Source organism: Littorina saxatilis, linkage group LG16 (genome assembly GCF_037325665.1).
Source record: "Littorina saxatilis isolate snail1 linkage group LG16, US_GU_Lsax_2.0, whole genome shotgun sequence".
Taxonomy (NCBI): Eukaryota; Metazoa; Mollusca; class Gastropoda; order Littorinimorpha; family Littorinidae; genus Littorina; species Littorina saxatilis.
The window spans coordinates 55,085,145-55,111,767 of NC_090260.1; the positions used below are offsets into that span (position 1 = coordinate 55,085,145).

General features: G+C 39.1%; 2 protein-coding genes across 2 annotated transcripts in view; both read left to right on the forward strand.

Annotated features, from left to right (window-relative positions):
• LOC138950076 (transient receptor potential cation channel subfamily M member 5-like) overlaps positions 1-26,623 on the forward strand; it is a 173,067-nt gene that overhangs the window by 116,379 nt on the left and 30,065 nt on the right. Inside the window, exon 13 of the mRNA XM_070321854.1 lies at positions 24,522-24,556. Coding sequence (XP_070177955.1) covers positions 24,522-24,556 — 35 coding nt within the window. The remainder of the gene's footprint in view (positions 1-24,521; positions 24,557-26,623) is intronic.
• LOC138951261 (uncharacterized) lies at positions 3,832-7,604 on the forward strand. The gene is made up of 2 exons (XM_070322902.1): positions 3,832-5,057; positions 6,788-7,604. Exon 1 carries the CDS (start codon positions 3,886-3,888, stop codon positions 5,032-5,034), a length of 1,149 nt encoding a protein of 382 aa, XP_070179003.1. The 5' UTR covers positions 3,832-3,885; the 3' UTR covers positions 5,035-5,057; positions 6,788-7,604.

The following is a 26,623-nucleotide window of genomic DNA, read 5'->3' on the forward strand; positions in this document are numbered from 1 at the left end:
TTTGGATTTGTCGTAAGCGAGACAGCTTTGACAACATTATTATGCAATCCGCCGATACCGACAAATACCTGGAAGCTTTCTTGGGCACAGAAAATGAGCCAGAGGACTTCGCTGATACTGCCTGGCGCACTTCAGTATCTGCCATCGTTCAGAATTGCCAAATCGAACAGTCAAACAGAGTACCACTGAGGAAGTAACTGGGTCCCAGTCTGGGACCACGGATCGCTATTCCTTCGAACTGGCAACTCCACTGAACTTGTTAGCCTTTGTTGGTGATCTGTTTCGACCGTATATTTTTGTTCTTTTTTCATTATAAATGCCTTATTTTGTCTGAGAAAAAGAACCAGTTATTAAAAAAAAAAAGGAAGAGCAGCAAAGTTACGAAATCAGGAAAAGACAACCCAACATTTCCAACATTAAATACAAGGCAGTAGCCTCCCTTGCGTTTGTCTGACTTCTTAGGTAGGTTTATGATTCTACTGTTCCGAAATCGAATGCGATAAAATCGTTATCGTTAGATTTGACTGTGATATCAACATTTATCAGTCTGAATGTCGAGAAAGCTGAAATCATATCAGATCGAGGCGTAAGCCGAGATCTGATATGATTCAGCCTTTCGAGACATTCAGACTGATCAATGTTGATATCACAGTCAAATCTAACGATAACTAATAATAACCAATTAACCATGCATCTTACCATTAACTGTTCAAAAAGAGACGATACACAATGTGACGTCTGCTTCTCGTTCTAGGGCTGATCAGTGTTTAACAGAGACAAGTGCAAAGAAGTAATAAGAAATTTAATAATTCTGTACTTTCAAAAACATGCACATGATCATTCTTGCAGACATCAATCTCTTTCTCTTAGAATCTTCAAATGAAAGTTTTATAGATTATGATTTCGCTGGTGTGATTTCACACACACACGTAACAACATTGTCTTTCTTCTTCTTGTTGTTGCGCGGACGTTTAGCATCGAAGAGCGGAACGTACTTCTTTCTCTCGTTGAAAATGTATTTCGGTTTACACAAATGAAGACATGAAGGTGTGTTAATGTTCACAATATATAAAGTAGTCTACTCATCACAATAAACTCGATCTGGGTGACACTTGGGGACGTTGGTGGTTCCTTCCGTGGTTACCGCTGACGTTGCCCTTCCCACAGTGTTCACACGACATCATTTACACAAGCATTGTACACCCCTGTACACTTGCACCTTCTGCAACACACACGTGCAATATCTGTTATTATCAAGTATGATTTCCATTGATATCATTCAATTTGTTTCTCTAAAACAAACACAGAAACAAGAGTTCACAGACTGACACAAACACATGGAAAAATGAACAATACCTGTGTTTTCCTGTGAATCAATAATGTTAAAATGTACTAGCGTGTTTTACCTGCGGTTAGTGGACCTTTGGAGATCGCAAAAATGTGGAAATCCGTCCACGGAAGGTGAAACATATGCTAGTGCAATCTACGTGGCTTCGTTGATTGCTGCCATCTTGGAGTCAATGAAACGGTCAGAGCATTGCATCCTAGCAACCTCAACTGAATATATGTACAGTTCATATTCACGAATTAATACCAATGCACGCTGTTTTCTTTTGCTCTCTTCGTTTAAATTTCTTTCCATGAAGATAAACAAATTCTTGCCTTGTACGATGCACTAGTTTTGGACTAATGGCGCGAGCGTTGACGTCATATGTATACAGTGTCGTCATGACGTAGTCTCGGTCACTTAACCTCGTTTTGTGTACGCAACTAGTGAAGTCTCGATTAATATGAGAGAGGGAGTCGATACACGAATTCCATTCGTCACACACAATAATAACCAATTAACCATGCATCTTACCATTAACTGTTCAAAAAGAGACGATACACAATAATAACCAATTAACCATGCATCTTACCATTAACTGTTCAAGAGACGATACACAATAATAACCAATTAACCATGCATCTTACCATAAACTGTTCAAGAGACGATAAACAATAATAACCAATTAACCATGCATCTTACCATTAACTGTTCAAGAAGAGACGATACACAATAATAACCAACTAACCATGCATCTTACCATTAACTGTTCAAGAGACGATAAACAATAATAACCAATTAACCATGCATCTTACCATTAACTGTTCAAGAGACGATACACAATAATAACCAATTAACCATGCATCTTACCATTAACTGTTCAAGAGACGATAAACAATAATAACCAATTAACCATGCATCTTACCATTAACTGTTCAAGGGACGATACACAATAATAACCAATTAACCATGCATCTTACCATTAACTGTTCAAGAGACGATACACAATAATAACCAACTAACCATGCATCTTACCATTAACTGTTCAAGGGACGATAAACAATAATAACCAATTAACCATGCATCTTACCATTAACTGTTCAAGGGACGATACACAATAATAACCAATTAACCATGCATCTTACCATTAACTGTTCCAGAGACGATACACAATAATAACCAATTAACCAGGCATCTTACCATTAACTGTTCAAGAAGAGACGATACACAATAATAACCAATTAACCATGCACCTTACCATTAACTGTTCAAGAGACGATAAACAATAATAACCAATTAACCATGCATCTTACCATTAACTGTTCAAGAGACGATACACAATAATAACCAATTAACCATGCATCTTACCATTAACTGTTCAATGGACGATAAACAATAATAACCAATTAACCATGCATCTTACCATTAACTGTTCAAGGGACGAAAAACAATAATAACCAACTAACCATGCATATTACCATTAACTGTTCAAGAAGAGACGATACACAATAATAACCAACTAACCATGCATCTTACCATTAACTGTTCAATGGACGATAAACAATAACAACCAATTAACCATGCATCTTACCATTAACTGTTCAAGGGACGAAAAACAATAATAACCAGCTAACCATGCATCTTACCATTAACTGTTCAAGAAGAGACGATACACAATAATAACCAACTAACCATGCATCTTACCATTAACTGTTCAAGAAGAGACGATACACAATAATAACCAACTAACCATGCATCTTACCATTAACTGTTCAAGAGACGATAAACAATAATAACCAATTAACCATGCATCTTACCATTAACTGTTCAAGAGACGATAAACAATAATAACCAATTAACCATGCATCTTACCATTAACTGTTCAAGAGACGATACACAATAATAACCAACTAACCATGCATCTTTCCATTAACTGTTCAAGAAGAGACGATACACAATAATAACCAACTAACCATGCATCTTACCATTAACTGTTCAAGAGACGATACACAATAATAACCAATTAACCATGCATCTTACCATTAACTGTTCAAGAAGAGACGATACACAATAATAACCAATTAACCATGCATCTTACCATTAACTGTTCAAGAGACGATAAACAATAATAACCAATTAACCATGCATCTTACCATTAACTGTTCAAGAGACGATACACAATAATAACCAATTTAACCTCGACATGCAGTAGCGTTTACGTCAAGGAATAGAACGGCCCGCATGCGCAGAACTCACTTTTGGTTTCGCGCGCTTGGATCGCAACTTCAGGGAATTTACTGTTTGTAGAATTTGTGTAAAATAAGAGATCTGTTTTTCTTTTAGACGGATTATATTATGTGTGTGTGATTTCTCTTTGAGATTGAAATTCAGTGTGTGCAATTCGGACATCGATGGTCAGGTGAGGTGCACTTTTTCTTCGGATTTTAATTGTTCGTGCGAGCCGTGTGGAGACAATGGCGACAGAAGGTGACGCTACCGCCAGTACGAGTACTGCAAAGTTAGAGGACTCGTTGACACAGACAGACATTCTAAAATCCATGCAAAGCATGATGAGCCAAATGATGAACAAAGTAGTTTCTTTAGAGGAAAACTACAACGAACTGGCTGCTAAAGCGCAAATGTGTGATGACACAAATGAAGAATTATCTGACACGGCGGTCGAGGCCGATGACTGTACCACGGGAAGTGGTGTGACAAGTCGTAACCAGCAAACTTCTCTCGCCGGTGAATCCGGCACTCAGACTGTTGGTGAATCTAACAGTAACAGCACTCAGATTCAAAGAGAGAAGGCTAGTGAACCTAGCAATACGCAATATGTTGAAGATGAGAGTGAGAGTGGCTTTTGCGTAGTGCTGGACAGTCAGGATAGTGATGTGTTTTCCCAGATGGAAGCGGATCTGGAAGTGGTTGAGCCACTGGGTATGCCTGTGAATGAGAAGTTGGCAAATATTACCAAAAGTAGGTTTACTGTGCGAATGCCGGAACCTAAACTTAAAGAGAAGATGAGTGCGGTTTTAACACCAGGAAACTGCTTGGAAACAAGACCCCCCCGTTTGAATGAGGAAGTCATTGAGAAGGGGAACATCGATAAGATGGCAAAAAAGGTCGACATGAGACTCTTTAATGTTCAGAAGCTTGTGGGGAAAGCAGCTGACGCGTTGGTTACAGCGGCGGACACATTACATTCGGCAGTTGTACAGATGACAGAGAGAAAGCCAGCGACTGCTAGCCAACATCACGCCAGCAATGCGTGCACGGTGTGCGCCGAGACTAACAGACAGTTCGCTGAAAACGCAAACCAAATGCTCGCCGCGAGCGGAAACGTCATAGCCTTGTTGGGAGCCGCTCAGCAAGAACTTTCGATTCGTAGGAGATTCCAACTGCAGAGTGCTTTGCCAAAAGACTTTGCATCTATCTGTGGAAACGATACCATACCCATTACAGACAAACTTTTTGGTGACGATGTTGAGAAAGCGATACGATCAGCCAAGGAAACTTTTAAAATCAGGAACACTTCACGTGAAAGTGCCAGTCGTTTCCATCCGTACAGGCGTGGTTCACAGTCAAGCAGGCCTTTTTTAGGACGAGGATCCCGGCCAGCCAATCAGCGGGGAGGGAATCCCTACCACGCAATGAAAACGTCATACCGAGGTCAGAGGTCGGGAGCATCACGAGGGAGAATGTAAACAAAGATGGTGATCAAGATGAGGTGAGAGACTTCTACCTACAGTTAGACAGCATTAAATGGTCGCTTTGTGAAGATGTGAAGGATTTCAGGGCAGGACAGATTAGTGAACATGTCAAGGACTGGGGTTCAGTCACTAGTGATAATATAATTTTGGATATGGTTAAAGGTGTGGACATTGAGTTTAATGATAAACCACATCAGGAAAAGCCAGCTCATGAAGCACGGTTTTCAGAGAAAGAAACAGAAGCTCTGGCAGCTGAAATTGAAGAACTGTTACAGAAAGGCGTCATTACTGAATGCACTCATTCTGACCAGGAATATGTATCCTTTATCTTTGCACGCCCCCAAAAAGATGGTAGGATCAGAATGATTCTAAATTTGAAACAGTTGAATAAAAGCGTTGAATACCACCATTTCAAAATGGAGAATCTTAGAGAAGCTCTCTCTCTTGTGACACCTAGTTGTTGGTTTGCTTCATTGGACTTAAAAGATGCTTATTACTCAGTGCGCATCAATGAAGAGTCTCAAAACTTTTTGAAATTTTGGTGGAACACCAGACTGTTCAAGTTCACTGTTTTTCCAAATGGACTAGCATGTTGCCCCAGATTATTCACTAAGATACTAAAGCCTGTTATGACTTATCTGCATCAGATGGGGTTTATTTCAACCATTTTCATAGATGACACGCTACTGTTTGGAGATTCAGAACTGGAATGCGTACAAAATGTCAAAGCATCTTTGGAGATTTTTCGAAAACTAGGTTTTGTGGTTCATCCAGAAAAATCAGTATTCAAGCCCACCCAGTCGGTCAGATATCTAGGATTTGTGATAGACTCTCAAAAGATGACTGTAACGCTTACTCCAGAGAGAAAGCAAAAGATTCTAGATTTGATCTCTGACATGCTTTCGAAGAAAGAAGACTCCATCAGGAAGCTGGCAAAACTGATAGGCACTTTGGTTGCTAGTTTTCAAGGGGTTATGTATGTGTATGGTCCACTGTGGTACAGGGCATTGGAGAATGACAAGACTCGAGGCCTCAGAGAAAATCATGGAGATTATGATGCTACGGTGCAGATTTCTGTTGAAGCACGAGAAGAAATGATATGGTGGACAGAGAATGTCAGTGCATCCTACAATGTGATAGATGTTTCACATGGGGAACCAGATTTTGTCATCTTTTCTGATGCTTCTTTGAGTGGTTGGGGCTGTTCATGTGATCTAGGTCGGTCAGGGGGTCATTGGAATGCCCTGGAATCTCAAGAACATATTAACGTTTTAGAACTCAAGGCAGGTCTGTTTGCTTTGCAGTCATATCTTGCAAATCAGTGTGCCATTCATGTCAGGATAAAAATGGATAACACTACTGCAGTTGCATGCATTAACAATATGGGCACCAGTCATTCTGTTAGTTGTAATAAAGTGACAAAAGACATTTGGAGTTTTTGCATAGCTAGAGACATTTGGCTCTCTGCGGAGTATGTGCCAGGGAAGGACAATGTTATTGCGGATTCAGAATCTAGGAAAACTAATACTGACACTGAATGGAAGCTTAGATCAGATCTGTTGTCTGAAGCTCTTAGTAGAGTCAAATTTGAACCTGAGGTAGATCTGTTTGCTTCTAGACTGAATTATCAGTTGCCTATATATGTGGCATACAGGCCAGACCCAGGAGCTTATGCTGTGAATGCATTTCACTTGTTTTGGGGCAACATAAAGTTTTATGCTTTCCCTCCCTTTTGCCTTATCTCCAGGGTGCTGCAGAAAATTCAGAGAGATCAGGCAGAAGGAGTAGTGGTGGTACCTTTCTGGCCAAGCCAACCTTGGTACGCCAGGATTGCCAACATGCTCACAGAAATACCAGTATTGATGTCGGCAAGGACAGATCTAATCGGCTTACCAGGAAAGGAGTGTCAGCATCGGCTGGCAAGAACACTGCAGCTGATTTTGTGCAAGGTATCAGGAAAAGACTCGGACAGTCAGGGTTTTCGCAGCAAGCTTCAAAACTCATCTGTGCTTCGTGGAGATCTGGCACATCTAGACAGTATGCATACTACATACAAAAGTGGAAAGTGTATGCTCGCAACAAGGGCATTGATTCCGTTCATGCGTCTGTGAGTGAAGCTGTTAACTTCTTAGCAGAACTTTTTCAGTCTGGATTGAGTTATAGTGGAATCTGCATAGCCAGATCTGCATTATCATGCTATTTGAGTATTGAAGGATGTGAAAGTTTGGGTGAACATAAACTAGTGAGAAGATTCATCAAGGGTGTGTTCGAGCTTCGGCCTGCTTTTCCCAAGTACAGTGTTACCTGAAATGTCGATATAGTGTTGAACTATTTGGAGAATCTTCAGTCCGCCTGGCGTCTGGCATTATGGGGTTAGTGCTAGGACTGGTTGGTCCGGTGTCAGAATAATGTGACTGGGTGAGACATGAAGCCTGTGCTGCGACTTCTGTCTTGTGTGTGGCGCACGTTATATGTCAAAGCAGCACCGCCCTGATATGGCCCTTCGTGGTCGGCTGGGCGTTAAGCAATCAAACAAACAAACAAACAAATACCATTAACTGTTCAAGAGACGATACACAATAATAACCAATTAACCATGCATCTTACCATTAACTGTTCAAGAGACGATAAACAATAATAACCAATTAACCATGCATCTTACCATTAACTGTTCAAGAGACGATACACAATAATAACCAATTAACCATGCATCTTACCATTTAACTGTTCAATGGATGATAAACAATAATAACAAACTAACCATGCATCTTACCATTAACTGTTCAAGAGACGATAAACAATATTAACCAATTAACCATGCATCTTACCATTAACTGTTCAAGAGACGATACACAATAATAACCAATTAACCATGCATCTTACCATTAACTGTTCAAGAAGAGACGATAAACAATAATGGGTGTATAGAGTGTGAACAGGTCAGACAGGTAGGATGGGGCTGAGCTGAGTTTTAGGATAACTAACTCAGGCATATACTGCTTATTTTAAGTAATCCTGGTATGTACATAACAAAGGTTAACATGATGAATACATTTACTCATTTCAGACAACGATAAAAACAAAACAAAACTGATACGCAAACAATCAGAAAAGGGAGGAAGTGGAAATACAGACGGTGGGGACAAAAAAGTAGAAAAAAGACACGGGGCACGAGAGAACAGAAATAAGCATAAGGGAAAAAGAAGAGGATGAAGAAGACTTGGAGCGCCAGATATTTGGGAAGAGTGGGTCACGTCACAATAATATTAAATTAAATGTACAGAAGACACATGCCCAGAGTTAATACATCTTGTGATCGACGAAAATGTCACTAAATTACACAAAGATCGAGGCATGGTCAATAAGTCGAATCAAGGACAAAATATGCGAGAGAGATTACGACAAACAGTTGATCAGGCAGCAATTGTTTCATGACAGTGTCAAATAAATATAATGAATAAAATATAGAGGCTCATTAGTGGAACCTGCCTGTTTGTCTAATACATTCGTGTACAGTTATGAATATGGTCTGATTGACATTCCGGGAATATTGCGGGTTGCCTTTCAATAATATTTCAATAAACTTATAACCAGCTATCAAAATAACAATGCGTTTCTTTTGACCTCTACAGTACAAAGGCTACCTCATGTAGAGGAATTATATCTGCTGAATATACAGACCTGGGAACCCATACTGTTTCGCCGTATTGTGTACGCATAATTGTCTAGAATACCATCAAAACGGTCAGTGAACAAACAATACGAGGAGAACAGTTCCTGGACTACTTGTCTTCAGAAGCGCATCCCGAAGCTGATCCGGTATTTTGACACATGATTACATTTGTTTTTCAGTAAACATTAAAATAAACATTGGTTTTTAATGTATTGGTCAACTTAATTAACGGTGCGACAGACGCATTTAAAGCATGTTTGAATCATTGATGTTCAAATGCCGTGTGGAGTACGCTCACTTTTCTGAACATACACCAAGTTTGTTTGAGAATACACCAGGTGCCAAACAGGGGTTCCCAGGTCTGAGTATCAAAAAGATGTGCACTCAAACGCATCTACCTAGCTGTTGTTGCTGTTTTTATGACGGGTAGTATAGAGAAAGGGAGAATGTACGTTCTGGCTCACCGATTCCGACAGACCCTAAATATTAACGCAAAATAGGCTTCTGGACTAAACTTTTACTAAAATGAAACATGCGACAAAATCAGAAAAATACTGCATAAATCCATACAAAAAAATACAGTAAAGTAAGGTTGTTTTGAACCAATGCCGGGTCTGTCGGAATCAGTAACCCAGAACGTACATTCTCCCTTTCTCTTATACAACATTCTTAAGCTCAATACGCTCTCTCATTTACAAACTTTACTTCATATGTTCTTTCACTGTTAGAATTATATCTGATACATGCAATGTGACTGTCTAAACGAATAGTTAACTCTTTACAAGTGATTCTATTTTTACTTTTTCTTCCCGTCCTATTTGAATCCCCTTTTTTAAAAACTGCTTTTTCAGATCTTCTATATCGAGTGGCTTGTTATATTCAGCTCGTGTTTTTGTTTGAATACTTGCTTTCTTACTTTTGTAGTCATCAAAGTCTGTTTGTATCTGTTTGAATTCTTCGTCAGAAACTTTTGAATCTTCAAGTGCTTTACTGATAGACAGTTTTAGGCTAGACAATTTTGATGATGCAAGAGTGGAAATGGATTCGTGTTTTTCAAGCTTTTTCACAATTTGTTTCATTATAGCTGATGCTATAAATGATAAACCACCAACTGCTGCTGCGACACCACCTAGGATTAGAGAAACTGGAGTCCCTACTCCGGTAGCTAACAGAATTGTTCCCGTTACACCTGCAGCTGATGCAAGGATAGTAGAACCAGTGCTGGCATTAGAAAGGCTGTTGTAAGTTGTTGAGTACTTACGTCTAGCGCGAGAATATTTTTCTAATTCATCTTCTAGTTGTTTTTGTATATTACTAATGTGTGCCAGTCTGAATTGTTGACTTTCTGCTGCACTTTCATCAATATTAGGATAAAGCTTCACACTGCTAGTCATCTTTTTAATGCAAAATATAAAATATTTATCTTAATTCTCACTGGCCAGTGTTTCTGCTAAGCTTTGAAGCTGTTCATTGCTTAACACCTTATCTGTATAGTAGAAAGCAATCAAATCAAGATAAGTAAGATTAATACTTCTTATTTCTGTTAAATTATTTATATCTGCGTTAACAACAACATTTTGGTTTGACGTCTGTTTCTTTATTGTGTTAGAATCCTTTTGAACAGCAATAAATACTCTGACTTCTTCAACATTTAATGGTCTCCAGTTGAGATTTATTCCTCTCATTAGAACAGTGTTTGTGGTTTCTTCCCTTTTCCTGACAACTATATCAAATATCATAGTTGCATTCTGCCCTATTGGAAGCTTGGGTATAAAATCGACAATGGTGTCAGCGTCCTTTTCAACACTTTGTTTTCTGTGAATGAGATAGTTGTTCTTATGGAAAGGTTTAACTGCAACTTCTCCCCTGCTGTTAAACGCAGGAACAAGGCTAACAATTAGTGGTTTAGCATTGATTGACTTACGGAATGTGTCGTCTTTTCCAACAAGAGTGTATGGACTCACAAATTCAAACTTCATTTCCCAGTCAATCTTTTTTATAACAGGACTAAGTACCCATTTTTTATTCTGATGTTTCCACATGTAGAATGTGTCATCGACAATTGGATCAGGTACATTAACATCACGGATTTGACCTAGTTTGAGGAATCTTGGTTTCTTTTCATCGTCGATTTCCTTTCTCTTGTAATGACCAGTGTCTGTAAACTCGAATGCATACACTGCACCAACTTCAGCATTGCTCTCAAAGTCGATAGCGTCTGCTAAATCTTTCAACTCTATAGTTGAACATGCAACAGGATAAGCTATTGTAGGTCCACTCGACATTTTAATACTCAATATTTTATGGAACTATTTCCAATGTAATGTTAAACAAACAATCAACTGGTTGTCCACTTTGATTTTTCAGATCAATGTGTAGGAATTCATGACACCCTTCCTCCAAGTCCTTGAACTGAAGTGTCTTAAATGTTGGCACGTGCATTTTACAAAAAGAGGCATCACTCGGTGGAAGAATCCTAAGCAGATCAGAACGCTGATCATTAAACAGATTATAGGATGTGTTAAGCTCTCTCATGTGAACAAACAGTACACTGTTAACATCCATGTCAATGGGACGTGTTCCCTTGTATATTTTTGTAATTCCAAGCATATCAAGGAGTTTGGTTGGAAACTCAACGTTTACTTCTCTAGTTTTGGGCATAGTAAGAGTAGCAATGAGACTTGCATGATTTAAACTCGCTGTAATACCTACTGGAGCAAACAATTCTTTCTCTAAAGTGCAGAAGTCATAGTAACCATCTTCTACAGAATGTGTTTTACCATTAATTCTAACCCAGTTGTTATTCTTTTTTTTACTGATATTATACCAAGTAACCTTGTACATAATTTCATGCAGTGCAACTTTCATTCCTCCATTTTGATTGTTGATAGGGTTTGCAAGTTTAACTGGCACACCAGTCTTCACATTTGTTAGTGTGATAAACATTTTTTATTCAACAACAAAAATGATTCAGTATAAATTCAACAAAGACATTAAATACAAAACTGGACCATATTACAATCCAAAGACTATTTCTTTCCATGAGTTGGACTTTGCTGTAACAGAAACACAATCCATTCGCGTTAAAGTGCCTGACCCATTCCATTCTTACCTAAATCCCCCAATCAAAAATGATAGTGTTCCAAAGATGTGGAACTCTCACCCAATTCAGTTCTATCAGAATCAGTTAAACTTTGCAATATTCTGTGCAACCACAGGATGTGGAGTGTCCTATGCAGACCACATGAATAATTCAAACTTACTGACAAAGTGTGTGTACACATTTCACGTTTACTATCAGTGCAGGAGAATCTTGTCTGAACTTCAGGCACCAATGCCGCATGAAAAGAGCTGGAACCCATTCAACAATAGGATAAACATGAAAGTGTATGAGCGTCTCTGCAATGAATTCAATATAGATTTTAAGACCGACTTTAGGCAAAAGCAAGACAAAAACCATGGCATGGGAACACTATATTTATGGGGTGTCCACAGGAGGTATAATTTTGATTACTGGCCAGGTCATACATCTTTTTCTTCAAATGTGCAGGTACAGTTAGGATCAATAGAACAACAGCACCACAATGCATGGACTACTTTTATATTAGACACCGGCAAAGGTTTCACTGGATCAGGTGTTGAAAGGATCAATGAATCTATCCGAACATATGCGTGGTGCTTGCTAGGCTCGCAGGCACAGACACGATCAAACATAATGAGAACAAGCACAGGGTTTGGTGCACAGAAACAGTTGTTATCAAATTTAGAAGATGTCATAAACTCTGCAGTTGATCTGCCTTCCAGCATCAAAAGGTATCAAGACTCTCTCCGTTATGCAAGATCAAAAGTTGACTTTGCTGTTGGTAACGGCCTTTACATGTTACCTTCTGATCTCCAGCTGCAGATTGGAACAATAACAAATTATAACAATGAAATCATTATTGCTAGTGACACCCTGCCGCTTGGAAAGGGTGAAGAACTGAATTCAGAAATCAGAACGATGTTACAGCCATATCACAATGAACAGAAACAAAGCGTGACAAGTGAAGATCACGCTGCAGGTGAAGATCATTCTGTCACTAGTGATGATCAAGCTGTTAGTATTAGTGATGATCATGAATCGCAGAAGACTGCTCTAGTAATTGGTGGAGTGGGTGTAGGCTTACTTTTGCTTTATTCTCGTTAGCAGAACACCTGCAATTAAAACTATTAGAGTCCAGAGATGTTCAGCCATGAAACCAACAACTTTACCTGCAAAAGATAACAGCCAGCTAACAATTGAACCAATGATTCCTGGAAGTGCATCCAAAGCTTTTGCTGCTAGTTTCTTTAATAGTTCTGCAATGTGTTTGAGTTGTTTCTTTACCCATCCCGGATCAGATGGAGATGAAGGTGAAGGTGGAGGTGGAGGTGTGACAGTGCCACCTGTGAGTGTTAACACTAATGTGCTTATTGCAAATCCTAACGCAGTTAGTATACTAGCTATTGTGATTCCCTGCTCTCTGAAAAGCGTTCTAATTCTTTCAGCAAGAGTTGTGTCTTCGTAAAGGATTCTTTGAATTGTATTTTTTATTCTGCTGACCTGTGTTCTCAGTTGTTCTCTATTGTTACTTAGAACTTCTAACCTTATGGCTTTCTCCTCCTGCAAATCTTTTAAACGCTTAGAAATTCTGTTTTTTACTTCTTGTTCTAGGTTCAAATCATCAGCATCAGCAAGTTTTTGTTTCTCTTTGTTTATATCTTCATCCAGCTGACCTAGTTTTGACAGATTATTTGCTATTTCACCTCTGATGGTTTGTAGTGATTGATTAAGGGCTTCTATTTCTCTCATAGGTAATAGTTCATGTGGAGTCTTCAGTGAAGTTTCCTCAGAAAAAGAAGTCTCTATCTCTTGTATAAGTTGATCAGCCTCATCTGCAAGTTTATTAAGATCTTGCAATGGAACAGATTCTATTTGAGTAGCAGTTGGTAGTCCTAGTTCTGCTTGTTGAAGTAAGGAAACAACATGGGAAGGTGATGACCGTGTGCTAGGCACAATATCTAATTGCCTAAGTCGATTAGCAGTAAGTTTTTGTTTTAGTGAAACTTTTGATAGAAACTTAGCAGGATTAGATTTATATGTAAGTTGGACTTTTTCTCCTTTATCGCTAGTTGTATATAAATGATTTGCTTCCATTTTGAACTGGTTTGGATCTAAAACATCAGGTTCTTCTCCTAAACTTTTGTAGAAATCTCTAACTTTACCTTCCAGAAGTTCATGTCGTGCCACCTCATAATGCAGTGAATGATGGTAGGGAACCAAAGGGATTGCTTCGCTCATGTCGTCCGCTGGCTCAAATAAATCTTCAAATCCACCTTCTGCCATTTGTAACTTATTTTTTATTTTGAAAATAAAAAAAGATGGCACAATCGTTCGGTTCTGTTCTTGATCCTTACAGAAGGCTGAAAGAACCTCTCGGGGTAAAAGGAATAAGGCAAACAGTTATAGTTACAAATAATCCTTCTACTATTGATCAGAATGAAATACTTACTGTTAGGTTTCCTAATCTAGGTAAGAACGATGTTATTGTACCAGGCACTGTAAGACTATCATTCAAATTAGAATTAGAATCTGGCTCAGATGAAAATAGGACTTTGGCTTATAATGTAGGAAGAGCAATTGTGAGGAAGATTACTGTCAAACTGGAAGGGCGGGAAGTGATGTCATTGAATAATGCAGATGTATTTTTAGTTTATGCAGATAATTGGTTGACTGACAATGAAAAGACAAACAGAGTGTTTCAAGGGATTCAGTCAGACAATGGGATAAAAGTTAGAATAGGAGCAGGAGATAAAGCTGACAACAAAAAAGATAACGCTGTCAATGTTGCTTTTGGAAACAAATTTTGTATTCCACTTGACTTTGAACTCATAAATTCACATCCTCCCTTCTATCAAGGAGCATTGCGTGACAGGCTGTCATACGACCTGACTTTCAATAGTTATGATCGTGTTATGCTTTCACAAGACCCGGAAGCAAAGTATAAGGTGTCTGGAATTTCTTTAGAGTTTGATGTTGTAAACCATCCTGAACTGGCTAGACTTATAGAAAATCAGTACAGTTCTAAGCTGCCTATCTATTATGAAAGAGTGTTGAATCACAGTACACTTTCAAAAAGCCAGGCTGATCCAATCTGGAACATTAACTTGAATACACCAGCTAGGTCAATGAAGGGAATACTTATGTTGTTTGAGGAACCAAAAGATTCATATGAAAGGCAAATAGAAAAGTTTTACAATCCACTAATCAATAGAGTATATTGCACAATTGAAGGGCAGCCAAACCAAATATTTGCATCTGGCATGCTGCCATACCAACACTATGATGAAGCAAGAAAGTACTTTACTGGAGGAAGATTGAAAGACCCAACATCTGATCTTGTGGCTAAAGATCTACATTTACACGGTGTTGGCGTAGAAGATTTCTTGACAAATAAATATGCGTTATGGCTGGATCTCAGAACAACTGACGACAACAAACTGCATGGAAGTGGAAGGCGAATTGAAAACGGATCAGAAGGAATCACAATACAAATTGAAAAGGAAGTAGGGAGTAGTAGTAAATCAGTTAAGATCTACGTGTTTGTTGTGTCAGATGCGCAGTTAAACATCTCTGAAAGCAGATTACAGGATATTGTTTATTGAACGTGTTAAAATGAAGTATCTAGATTTTCTTCCAAAAGATCCACACTGTTCTTTGATTTGTGGGGCAACAGGTTGCGGCAAAACAAGATATGTTTTGGATTTATTACAGACTGTTTACATAAATCACTTTGAACACATAGTCATATTCTGTCCAACCATAAAGCATAACAGAACATACAAGGAGAGAAAATTCATATGGTCTGATCAAAATATATTTATTGTAAATCCTTCTGATCGTCTAAATGTTTGCTTGGAGCATTATTTCGATCTTTTTCAGAACACGCCAACACTGTTTATTATTGATGACTGTGCAGCAGAACGTGACATTGTTAGAAAGAAAAGTGCACTAGCAAAGCTTGCATTCAGTGGACGACATGCATTAATATCAGTTTGGATATTAACACAAAAATACAATGCAGTTCTGAAAGACTTTAGAGAGCAACTCAAAACAATAACATTGTTCTATTCAAAGGACCGTGACAGTTTTGAAGAGTGCCTTCGAGAAAATGATGTCATTGAAAACAAACAGGAGAGAGAAAGAATAAAGAATAATCTGAAATCTTCTAAGCACTCGAAACTGGTTTTAAAAACTGATCAACCAGTTCAGTATGTATGTTTGTAGAAATCCTTGCTAAGTTCTTTCTCAAGTTTTTACTAAGTTCTTGTCAAGTTCTTACTAAGTTCTTGTCAAGTTCTTACTCAAGTTCTTACCCAAGTTCTTACTCAAGTTCTTACACAAGTTCTTGTTAAGTTCTTACCCAAGTTCCTACCTAAGTTCTTACTCAAGTTCCTACCTAAGTTCTTGTTAAGTTCCTACCTAAGTTCTTACTCAAGTTTAATTACTAGATTTTAATTTTATTCTGCATCAAAATAAAATGAACTGTGATGAATTGCTGATGCAGACTGCTACAGATATTGAAATCTGTGACAGTAGGACTATACCTGATAAAAAAGAAAGATTGTATTCACTTGCTGTTTGTGGAAAAACAAAACACTACCTTGGGCAGCAGTTAACTGTGGAAGAAGTACAACATCTTTCCTCAGAAGATATAGAAAAGTATCATGGACGGTATGAATCAGTGCTTGGTTCTAAGATGGTTAGAAGTATTGGACAGACTGTTATAGGTTTGTACACAAAGATTTTTGGACATTTTACACCTCTCGACTCGGAGGAAGACTTAACACATGATCTAACTCATGACCCTGTTGTTTCCAAGTCCCTCGAATCTCTTGCCTGTGGCCTGTATTATCGATTTGGTGCTTTATTAGTACCATTTGTTGCTGGATTAATTACTTTCAAACACATTAATTTTCAGAATAAAAAAGATGACGGATCAGTTGAAGCAGACAGTGGAGCAGACGAAAATACCAGAAGTGAACACAGTGACAAAGAAACCTGGTAGAGTAGAAGCAGGAAAAAAACTAGCCGAATGGAACAGACAAAAAAAGTTAAATCAAAAGGCAAAGCAGAACATTATGTCTGAGGTTGAGCAGACACCAAACATTCCTGAAGTGACTAAGGTCACACAAACTGATCAAGAATTAAAATCTTCATTTCTATCATACAGAAAAGTAGCTGTAGCAGCTGTTGTTGGAGGAGGTGGATACTTGCTTTACAAACTTTGGCAAGGCAAATATAAAGTGTCAGAAAAACCAAAATCAGAAACACCAAAATCAGAAACACCAAAACCAACAAACAAAGCAGTACAAACAATAACAAAGCCCACAGTAGTACCTGCAGTGGATTCATTTCATATGGAATAATTTTAATATTTTAATTTTGATAACATAAAAATGAGTTCTGAAAAGACAATAGTTAATCTAGTTTATCACGCTGCAGTGATTGGAGGCTTGAGTGTAGGTTACACAATGCTGGGTAAAAGTCTCCTCAGAATGAAACCAGCCGACTTGGGAAAGTTAGACTTCGAAGACGGTGCTAAACTAATTGGTGTTGTGACAGCTTCCTTTGCAACAAAAGACTTTTTGGTGAAGCAAGGAATTATTCCAGAAAATATAAACATGTAAGACAATAAAATGGCTAGCTTGGTTATGATGGTGGGAGGTGCGATTGTAAATGCGCTTGCATTTTCTGGCAGCAACTATTTGTTTTCTAAACTGCAAAATGGTGAAGAGAGGGAAAGGCACAACAAAGCCATGGAACAACTGGCGAAAGCACAGGATGAATACGAGAAGAAACGAATTGCGCAGTTAGACTTTATGAATGATAAACTCAGGCAGCAAGGACATGCAAACAAAACCTTTGCCAATGTTGATGCAGCCATTCAAGAATACTATCTTGTAACTGGAAAGAAAATGAAGACAAGTGCTCCTCCAAAACTGGGTGACTTTTATCAGCCTTCAGAAGAGCAGAAGGTGGGCGAGATTGTTTTCATTGTTATTGGTATGGCTGTTGTTTACTTTATTGCGCGTGCTGTCAAATCTTAATATTCTGTCATTTAAAAAACCATGAGTGATGCTTTGTTATCTAAAATATATTATTCCCCAAAAGGATACTGGAAAGGAAGAACTGCCATTGACAAGCTCAGTGACGCAGCAGGTGTTTCTCAAGATATAGCAAAGAAATGGTTGTCAAAGCAGGCAGTTTGGCAGATCTATTTACCTGCACCAAGAAAAATTACACGACCACACTTTGTTAACATTAAACCGAATGACACTCATCAAATAGACCTGCTGTATTTACCGCATGACACAGTCAGAAGGAAGAAATATAAGTATGCACTGACTGTAGTTGATGTTGCAACAAGATACAAAGATGCTGAACCGTTGACAGAGAAAAGTGCTATAGCTACAGCTGTTGCCCTGCAAGAAATTTACAGACGTGGACCACTAAAGTATCCCAGAATGATTCAGTGCGATGATGGTAAGGAGTTTAAAGGAGCTGTCAACCAGCTTCTTTTAAAACATCATGTTACAGTGAAGAGAGGTATTCCAGGAAACCACAGGTCACAGGCTATTGTTGAGAGCTTTAACAAACAGTTGGCAGAAAAACTGTTTTCATATCAGTACCATCAGGAATTTTTGGACACAGAAAGTAAATTGCGTAACACTGAATGGGTCAAAAGATTACCATCAGTACTTAGAGCAATGAATCTGGAGGTATTTAAAGCTACAGGGTTAAGACCAGTTGATGCAATCAAACAGAAAACAATACCTGTTGCTCCAAAGTCAACAACACCAGTGGCATTACTACCTTTCAATCAGAAAGTCAGATATTTATATGCACCCGGTGAAGCTGAGGGTGACAGCAGGAAGCGTGCAACGGATCCAATCTGGAGTATTGACATTCATGAAATCAAGAGAGTAGTAGAGACAAATCCACCTATATATTACTTGAGAGAACCAGCACCGCAAAGAGCCTTTGTAAAAGAGGAATTACAATTAGTTCCACGTGGTACAAATGTTAAATGATTTTTTATTTCAGATTTTATAGTGTTAACAAAAATGGAAGCTCTGAGAAAGAATTGCAACTTCATTTTTTTAATTTATATTTTTATTTTGAGTTATAAAATCAAACTCACAGCGATGGAAGACTCTGTATTAGAATCTTTATCGACAGTATTTGACACCGTTGAATTACAAGTAACGGATCCTCAAAATGTGCAGTCCAGTGTGCAAGACGCCATTGAACAAATTCCAAACAATTTGTTGATTGAACCTCCAGTAAAAGTGCAGATAGTCAGTTTAATAAAATACAAAACAGTCAGTGATGAGGTGCTAGAAGTTCATGTTTCAACCAGACAACTAGCACTTAATTCTATAGCAGAATTGAATGGAAACTGGGCAGATGAAATGATGAAACGGTTTGAGCAAGCTGCAGAGGATGCAAAGATGAAAGGATCCGGATGGTCAGAAGGTGAAATTCTAAAAATAGAATTGAAGCTAAGTAAATTTGCCCCCATCAGAGGTAGAAGTTACATACCTTTACCTCCTGCTCTTGTCAAAAAACGTGCTGTGCTGAACATAAAGAATGATGATGACAAATGTTTTATGTGGTGTGTTCTGGCAAGACTGTACAGTGTAAAGAAAAATGCAGAAAGAGTGTCTAACTATCATGCATACAGAAATAAACTAAACTTTACTGGTATTGAATTTCCTGTCAGCATTACAAGCATTGACAAATTTGAACAGCAAAACAAACCCATCACCGTAAATGTTTACACGTGGGATGAGGAAGATGAACTGAAACCAGTCAGAATATCAAAGAACTCACCAACGATTGGTGATTGTGATACTAACCATGTTGACATGTTACTAATGACTGATGGTGTAAAATATCATTACACTTTGATTCGTACAATGAGTAGACTGATGGCGAGCACAAGCAATCACAATAGTAAACAAGACTTTTGTAGGCGATGTCTCTTGCGTATTCCATCAATTCATGCAGCACTTATACACAAGCAACATTGTAAGAGCGTTGATGATGCGGTCGTGAAGTTAACAACACCGCCGCCAGACAGCAAAGTGTATTTTAAGAATGTATGCAAACTACAGAAAAATCCTTATGTTGTTTATGCTGACTTTGAATCTATCATTGTGCCATATGAAGGACCTTTACCAAAAGACCTACCTAAAACAGTAACTTTAAGTAATCATCAAGTCTGTTCATATGCATTTATTGTTGTTAGTTCAGATGGTAAACATTCTAAACCGCAATTGTACAGAGGACCTAATGCAGCAAAGAACTTCTTACAGCAAATGAACCAAGTGCGAAATGACTGCTCCAAACAACTGAATCTTTCAGACATTGTTATGAAACCTGAAGACCAAGAACAGTTTAACTCTACCACACAGTGTTGGATATGCGAACAAAGTCTAACACCAAACACAGACAATCCAATAGTAAGAGATCATGATCATGTAAGTGGGCAGTTCCGAGGAGCAGCACACAGCAAATGTAATCTACAATTAAAGTTTGATCCTAAGACTTGGAAGCTTCCAATCTTCTTCCATAACTTGCGCGGTTATGATTCACATCTGATCATGCAGGCAGTAACTGATGAATACAAAGCAAGATGCATTGCGCAGTCTTCAGAAAAGTACATGGCCTTTACTCTGAATAGTTTACACTTCTACGATTCTGCTCAACATCTGATGGGAACACTTGAGTCTTTATCTTCATCACTAACTGCTTTCCCAATCACATGTAAGTACTTTGACAGTGACTTAGTTAGAAAGGGAGTCTATCCATATGAATACATGGATTCGTGGGAGAGGTTTGATGAAGATGAGTTACCACCAAAGGATGCTTACTTCTCACGGCTGAAGGGTAAAGGTATAAGTGACGAAGACTATGAACACGCTAAGACTGCATGGAATAAATTAGGATGTAATACAATGGGTGATTATCATGATCAATATTTGTTGGCTGATGTTTGTTTACTTGCAGATATATTTGAGAATTACAGAAGAACATGTATGAAGCACTACAATCTAGATCCTTCACATTACATATCTGCACCAGGCATGAGCTGGGATGCATTTCTTAGATTTACAGGAGTAAAGATTGACTTGCTATCAGATCTACCTACACTTCAGATGATTGAAAATGGACTACGTGGAGGAATCAGTATGGCTTCACACAATTACTGCAAAGCCAACAACAAATACTTGGACGACTTTGATCCTATGAAACCTTCTAATTACATCATGTATCTAGATGCAAACAATTTGTATGGTTGGGCAATGTGTCAGACGCTTCCACTTCGGAACTTTAAGATCTATTCAGGACCATTTTCACAATGTGTTGTGCTGACAATATTAAAAGCAGGCCCAGACAGTCGAAAGGGATGGATACTAGAAGTTGACTTAGACTATCCACTATCACTTCATGATCTACATAATGATTATCCTTTAGCGGCTGAGAGGTTAAAAGTAAACCCAAGAGAACCTCCAAAGCTGGTGCCCAATCTGTTTCACAAAAAGAAGTATGTGTGTCACTACAGACTGTTACAGTTTTACATTAGACATGGATTAATTTTGAAGGCTGTTCATCGTATAATTTTATTTGATCAAGAACAGTTTATGAAACCTTACATCATGAAAAACACAGAACTGAGAACCAAAGCCGCTGATGCATCAGAGAAAGACTTTTTTAAACTGATGAACAACAGTTGCTTTGGTAAGACAATGGAAAACCCACACAAGAGAAAGGATGTTAGACTTGTTACAAGAGAAAATGAGGCCATCAAGCTGACATCCAAACCACAGTATCAAGACTTTAAATACTTTCATGAACAGCTGTATGGTATCTTAATGAAAAAACTTGTAGTCAAGCTTGACAAACCAGTATTCATAGGCTTTACTGTGCTAGAGTTGTCAAAACTGTTGATGCTTGAGTTTTTGTATGATTATTTGAAACCAAGATATCCCAAATCGAGAGTACTTTACACAGACACAGATTCATTCTTACTTGACATTCCAGCGGATGACATTTACAAAGATCTAGAAGCTGAAAGTCCTGCAGTAAAAGGAAAAGATTCTTTTTATGACACTTGCGACTACCCTAAAGAATCACCATTGCACTCAAATGTTAACAAGAAGGTTATTGGAAAGATGAAAGATGAAATGAATGGGAAGATAATTAAGGAGTATGTTGGATTGCGTGCAAAGATGTACAGTGTTGCAAGTGAGAAAGGGGTGGTTAAAAAAGCAAAGGGTGTAAGCAAACAGGTTGTAAAGTCGAGCATATCGCATGATAACTACAAGGAAGCACTGTTTCAGAAGCGAGTGTTTCACCATGACAACCCCAAGATCAGTTCCGCGCTTCATCAGATCAACACAACTATTGTAAACAAGAAATCTTTAGATGCTAATGACACAAAGCGCGTTTATTCATCACCAGAATATTCTTATGCAATTGGGCACTGGAGAATAACGCGACTCCAAATAGTCTGAGTGTGTAATAAGAATTTTTGTCAATCGGGAAAACCCGCTATGACAGCTTTGTTTTGACTGCAGCGGGGGAGAGGACGTTGCTTGCGTTTGGGAAGTGTTTGTGAAAGGGGAGTTAGTAGGCTTTGTTGAGTTTCAAAGCAGCCACCAAGTACACTTGTCAAAGCTTGAATCAATAAACAAGTCATTTGCATAAAGTGCACTCGGCGGCCGCCCGAAGGCAGCCTTTAGAAGTTGTTTGACGGGTTGGAAGAAACATCAATAGCAGGCAATACAAAGACCTGGCGCTCCAGGCTGGAGCGCTCTGCTCAACCGTGACTGACTTCTCACAACTGAGTGTAGTGACGGGTTGGAAGAAACATCAATAGCAGGCAATACAAAGACCTGGCGCTCCAGGCTGGAGCGCTCTACTCAACCGTGACTGACTTCTCACAACTGAGTGTTTTCTACCTGAGAGGATCGTGTTTGGAGTTGTAGTGGTTCTTGCATGGGAGAAGTCCAATATTTTCTGATCTCCTCATTACTTTCAAACATTGTCTTCAAATCTTTTCTCAGAGAGTAGATTTCAATGAAAGACAGACCAACTGTAGAAAACCTGCTAAAGTATGGTTTCAGCAAACGAGCAATCTCTCTCAGTTTGCGTGAATAAGCTGGTGAGATGCCAATGTTTGCCTGCAACCACTCTTCCCACTTGTTTTTGTGAATTCCTCGTTCCTTTTCTTCCTGAAAGAATTTGAAAGATGCATCCAGAAGAGAACCATACTGAAGGTTAAAACACATACTGGTGGCCTCCTGTCTTTGAATCTGCCTGTATCCTTCCTTCAGCTTTTCAATAGCAGCATCTGATGACCCTATTTTCTCTGAGGAAAAAAAGAAAACTTCTTTCCTAACTGTCTTACTCACATCAACCTCTTTTGACTGCAAGTATTGATGGAGTTCTTCTGGTGACATAACCTTTCGTTTTTTTACCTGCTCCCCATACAGAGATGTCAGTTTTCTTTTTGGTTGGGAGAGAAATCTAGGTAGTTTCCTACTTTCTGATGGCCCTTCTCTTTTCATTCTATTCAATACATCAACATAATTATTATGATGAAATATATGCTCCTCAATGATACCAAGTTGTTCTACACTCCATCTGCTTTGTTGATCCATATCTTGAGGAAGAAGTTCTCTCTCTAATTCTTCAGAAATGCTATCTTGAGACATAAATATTTAGCAAATATAGTGACAGTAAAAACACTTCTCTCACAGAAAACACAACTGCGCGGTTGGCGACTCCGGAATGAAATGACAAAATCACCAGGCTATGTTACTATCAACACCAAGTGGTGGGCGGACGTGACGTAACTGTTGCTATCACATGATTTAATCTTGTCTTGCCATTGGAGGAATATAGAAGACTAGCTTGCAGGATGACTGTTTGTTTTTACCAGATCAATACGGTAGTCTTGGGCTTGGCTGCGACGGGCAGATTGGATTAATATTTCAATGGAAACTAAATTTAGCGTTGTATCAGAGAAAGGGAGAATGTACGTTCTGGGTTACTGATTCCGACAGACCCGGCATTGGTTCAAAACAACCTTACTTTACTGTATTTTTTTTTGTATGGATTTATGCAGTAATTTTCTGATTTTGTCGCATGTTTCATTTTAGTAAAAGTTTAGTCCAGAAGCCTATTTTTGGTTAATATTTAGGGTCTGTCGGAATCAGTGAGCCAGAACGTACATTCTCCCTTTCTCTAGTATAATTATATCAAGAGGTACACAATAAAATGTTAGTGCAGATCTAGAGTCGCTTTGAAACCGCAACCGACTCGATGGGTCATAGAACAATTAGGTCACAAGGCCCCCGATGGCTAGGGCTTTGAGTAAAGTACAAGAACGTATGGTTGGTTTACACGTGCTAATTAGGAATTCTAGTGACCTATACGTGTCATTTAAAGTTGTTGAATACTATCGCGGGCGTGATTCATCAGTTAAGTATTGCTGTCATCAGCCTGTACACCTGTGAGGTGGAGTGGGCTTTTAAACAATCAACATGATTGGATTTGCTTTTGATAATGCACTTTTCTCCTGACGCATGGTTGCAACAAGTGCACTTACACCTACGGTCCTTGAATTATTATACTTGTTGTTTGAATGATATGTTATGTCTCTACAAAGTACTGGTATTAACATTAAAGGACTGAAGAAGACTTGTATTGTTTCAGGGTCAACCATTGTGTCCATGCAGAAGTAAAAGACGGTGAGTATAATTATAATCAATCGCACTATAAGGGACACACTGTGTTTCTCTTTTATAACATTTAGTTTGTAATAAAACAGTCATGAAACAAAGATAATCACATGAAAGCTTGTTCATTTTCAATTCAAACTGTGTGTGATTCAGAATGACACGTCATTGTGTGACTGATCTTAACAACGTTAAAAAGTCCGATCGTTGTGATAACGCACTTTTTGTTGTTGTTTAAGCTGAATTTTATAAAGAGACGTTTTCAAATCTCCCCACTGTCAGCAACAACAACCCAAACAGTAAATAGACTGAATTTTATCAGACGTTTTTGAGGTGTGTGCTAATTGACTTTATGACAAGACTAACAACCATGCAACACAAATATCCCCCATCATGCTAAAGGGAGATAATCAATGAAACACAAGCCTTATGATCAAGTTCATTTTTACTGGACTGATAAATCAACATAGGTAAAGGTTTTGGCATAAAATGGGCACGGATTGGCGGAAGATAAGCATGGCTAAGGGGGGGTAACTGCTTTATTGTGACATTCCATCCCTCCAAAAGCTGGGCCTAGTTTAACTGGCAACAACGGGTCTGAGATCCACTGCAAACCTTCATTTGCCCCTGAGTCAGCATGGTCGGGGTGTGAAACCATTACCATATGCTTGCTTTCCGGCACCCATGCTGCTGTTTTGCGGGGCTTTGCTACCAGCCCCAGGCCTTAGATCTGGAGGGAGCAGGGTCCCGAACCGGCCACGGGATATCCCATCCCGTGGTTACGCTTGCCACATCCCGTGGTTCGCTTGCCACATCCCGTGGTTCGCTTGCCACATCCCGTGGTTCGCTTGCCACATCCCGTGGTTCGCTTGCCACATCCCGTGGTTCGCTTGCCACATCCCGTGGTTCGCTTGCCACATCCCGTGGTTCGCTTGCCACATCCCGTGGTTCGCTTGCCACATCCCGTGGTTACGCTTGCCACATCCCGTGGTTCGCTTGCCACATCCCGTGGTTCGCTTGCCACATCCCGTGGTTCGCTTGCCACATCCCGTGGTTCGCTTGCCACATCCCGTGGTTCGCTTGGGCTCACCTGTGGACCCTGCGTAAGTCCGGTAACAATCTACCAAAATACAGCAGAATGCAGTGTCCCCCGGCCTTTACCATGCTTATCTACCGCCAACTGTACCAGGTGACAAGAAATGCAACAAATAATAGTTTAAAATTGCGAAATATGCAGACTCCTAGACATAGCCTACCGTGCCTTCCTAAACATAAATTCCCTGCATATTTGGCAGATATGTGTACAACAATGTTAACATCTTTAACATCTGCTGACAAATGTGTAAAATACTGCTTACAACTAAGTACGTCAAACACATTCTCGACTTATTTCATTAGCAAATTCAATGGTTAATGAAACAAGGTGGGGATGGAGGGTGGGTTTTTTCCTTCAGCTTCTGTTGTCTGTTGTTCCTGGAAATGTAGATCGAATGGAATAGAACGCCAACTGAATAGCGATAAGCCGTTTGAGAATGACTTGTTTGCTTAAGCCCTTCTCAAACGGCTCACTTGCAGGTTGCTTTCGCTTTATCATAAACTCATTTATGGCTAAGGCCGAAATGTATTTGTGCATGAAAAGAATATAAACAAATTCAAAATGTGTACATCCTTTGAATAAAATGTAAGTCAATGTTAGGCACAAGAAGCACCATCTTTAAGCAGCATTACTTAAACAATGCAGATAGGCCCCTTACAGGGCGGGGATGTAGCTCAGTCGGTAGCGCGCTGGATTTGTATCCAGTTGGCCGCTGTCAGCGTGAGTTCGTCCCCACGTTCGGCGAGAGATTTATTTCTCAGAGTCAACTTTGTGTGCAGACTCTCCTCGGTGTCCGAACACCCCCGTGTGTACACGCAAGCACAAGACCAAGTGCGCACGAAAAAGATCATGTAATCCATGTCAGAGTTTGGTGGGTTAGAGAAACACGAAAATACCCAGCATGCTTCCTCCGAAAACGGCGTATGGCTGCCTAAATGGCGGGGTAAAAAACGGTCATACGCGTAAAATTCCTCTCGTGCAAA

Coding starts and splice junctions, on each gene's coding strand:
- LOC138951261 (XM_070322902.1), top strand. CDS start 3,886: ATGCAAAGCATGATGAGCCAAATGATGAACAAAGTAGTTTCTTTAGAG.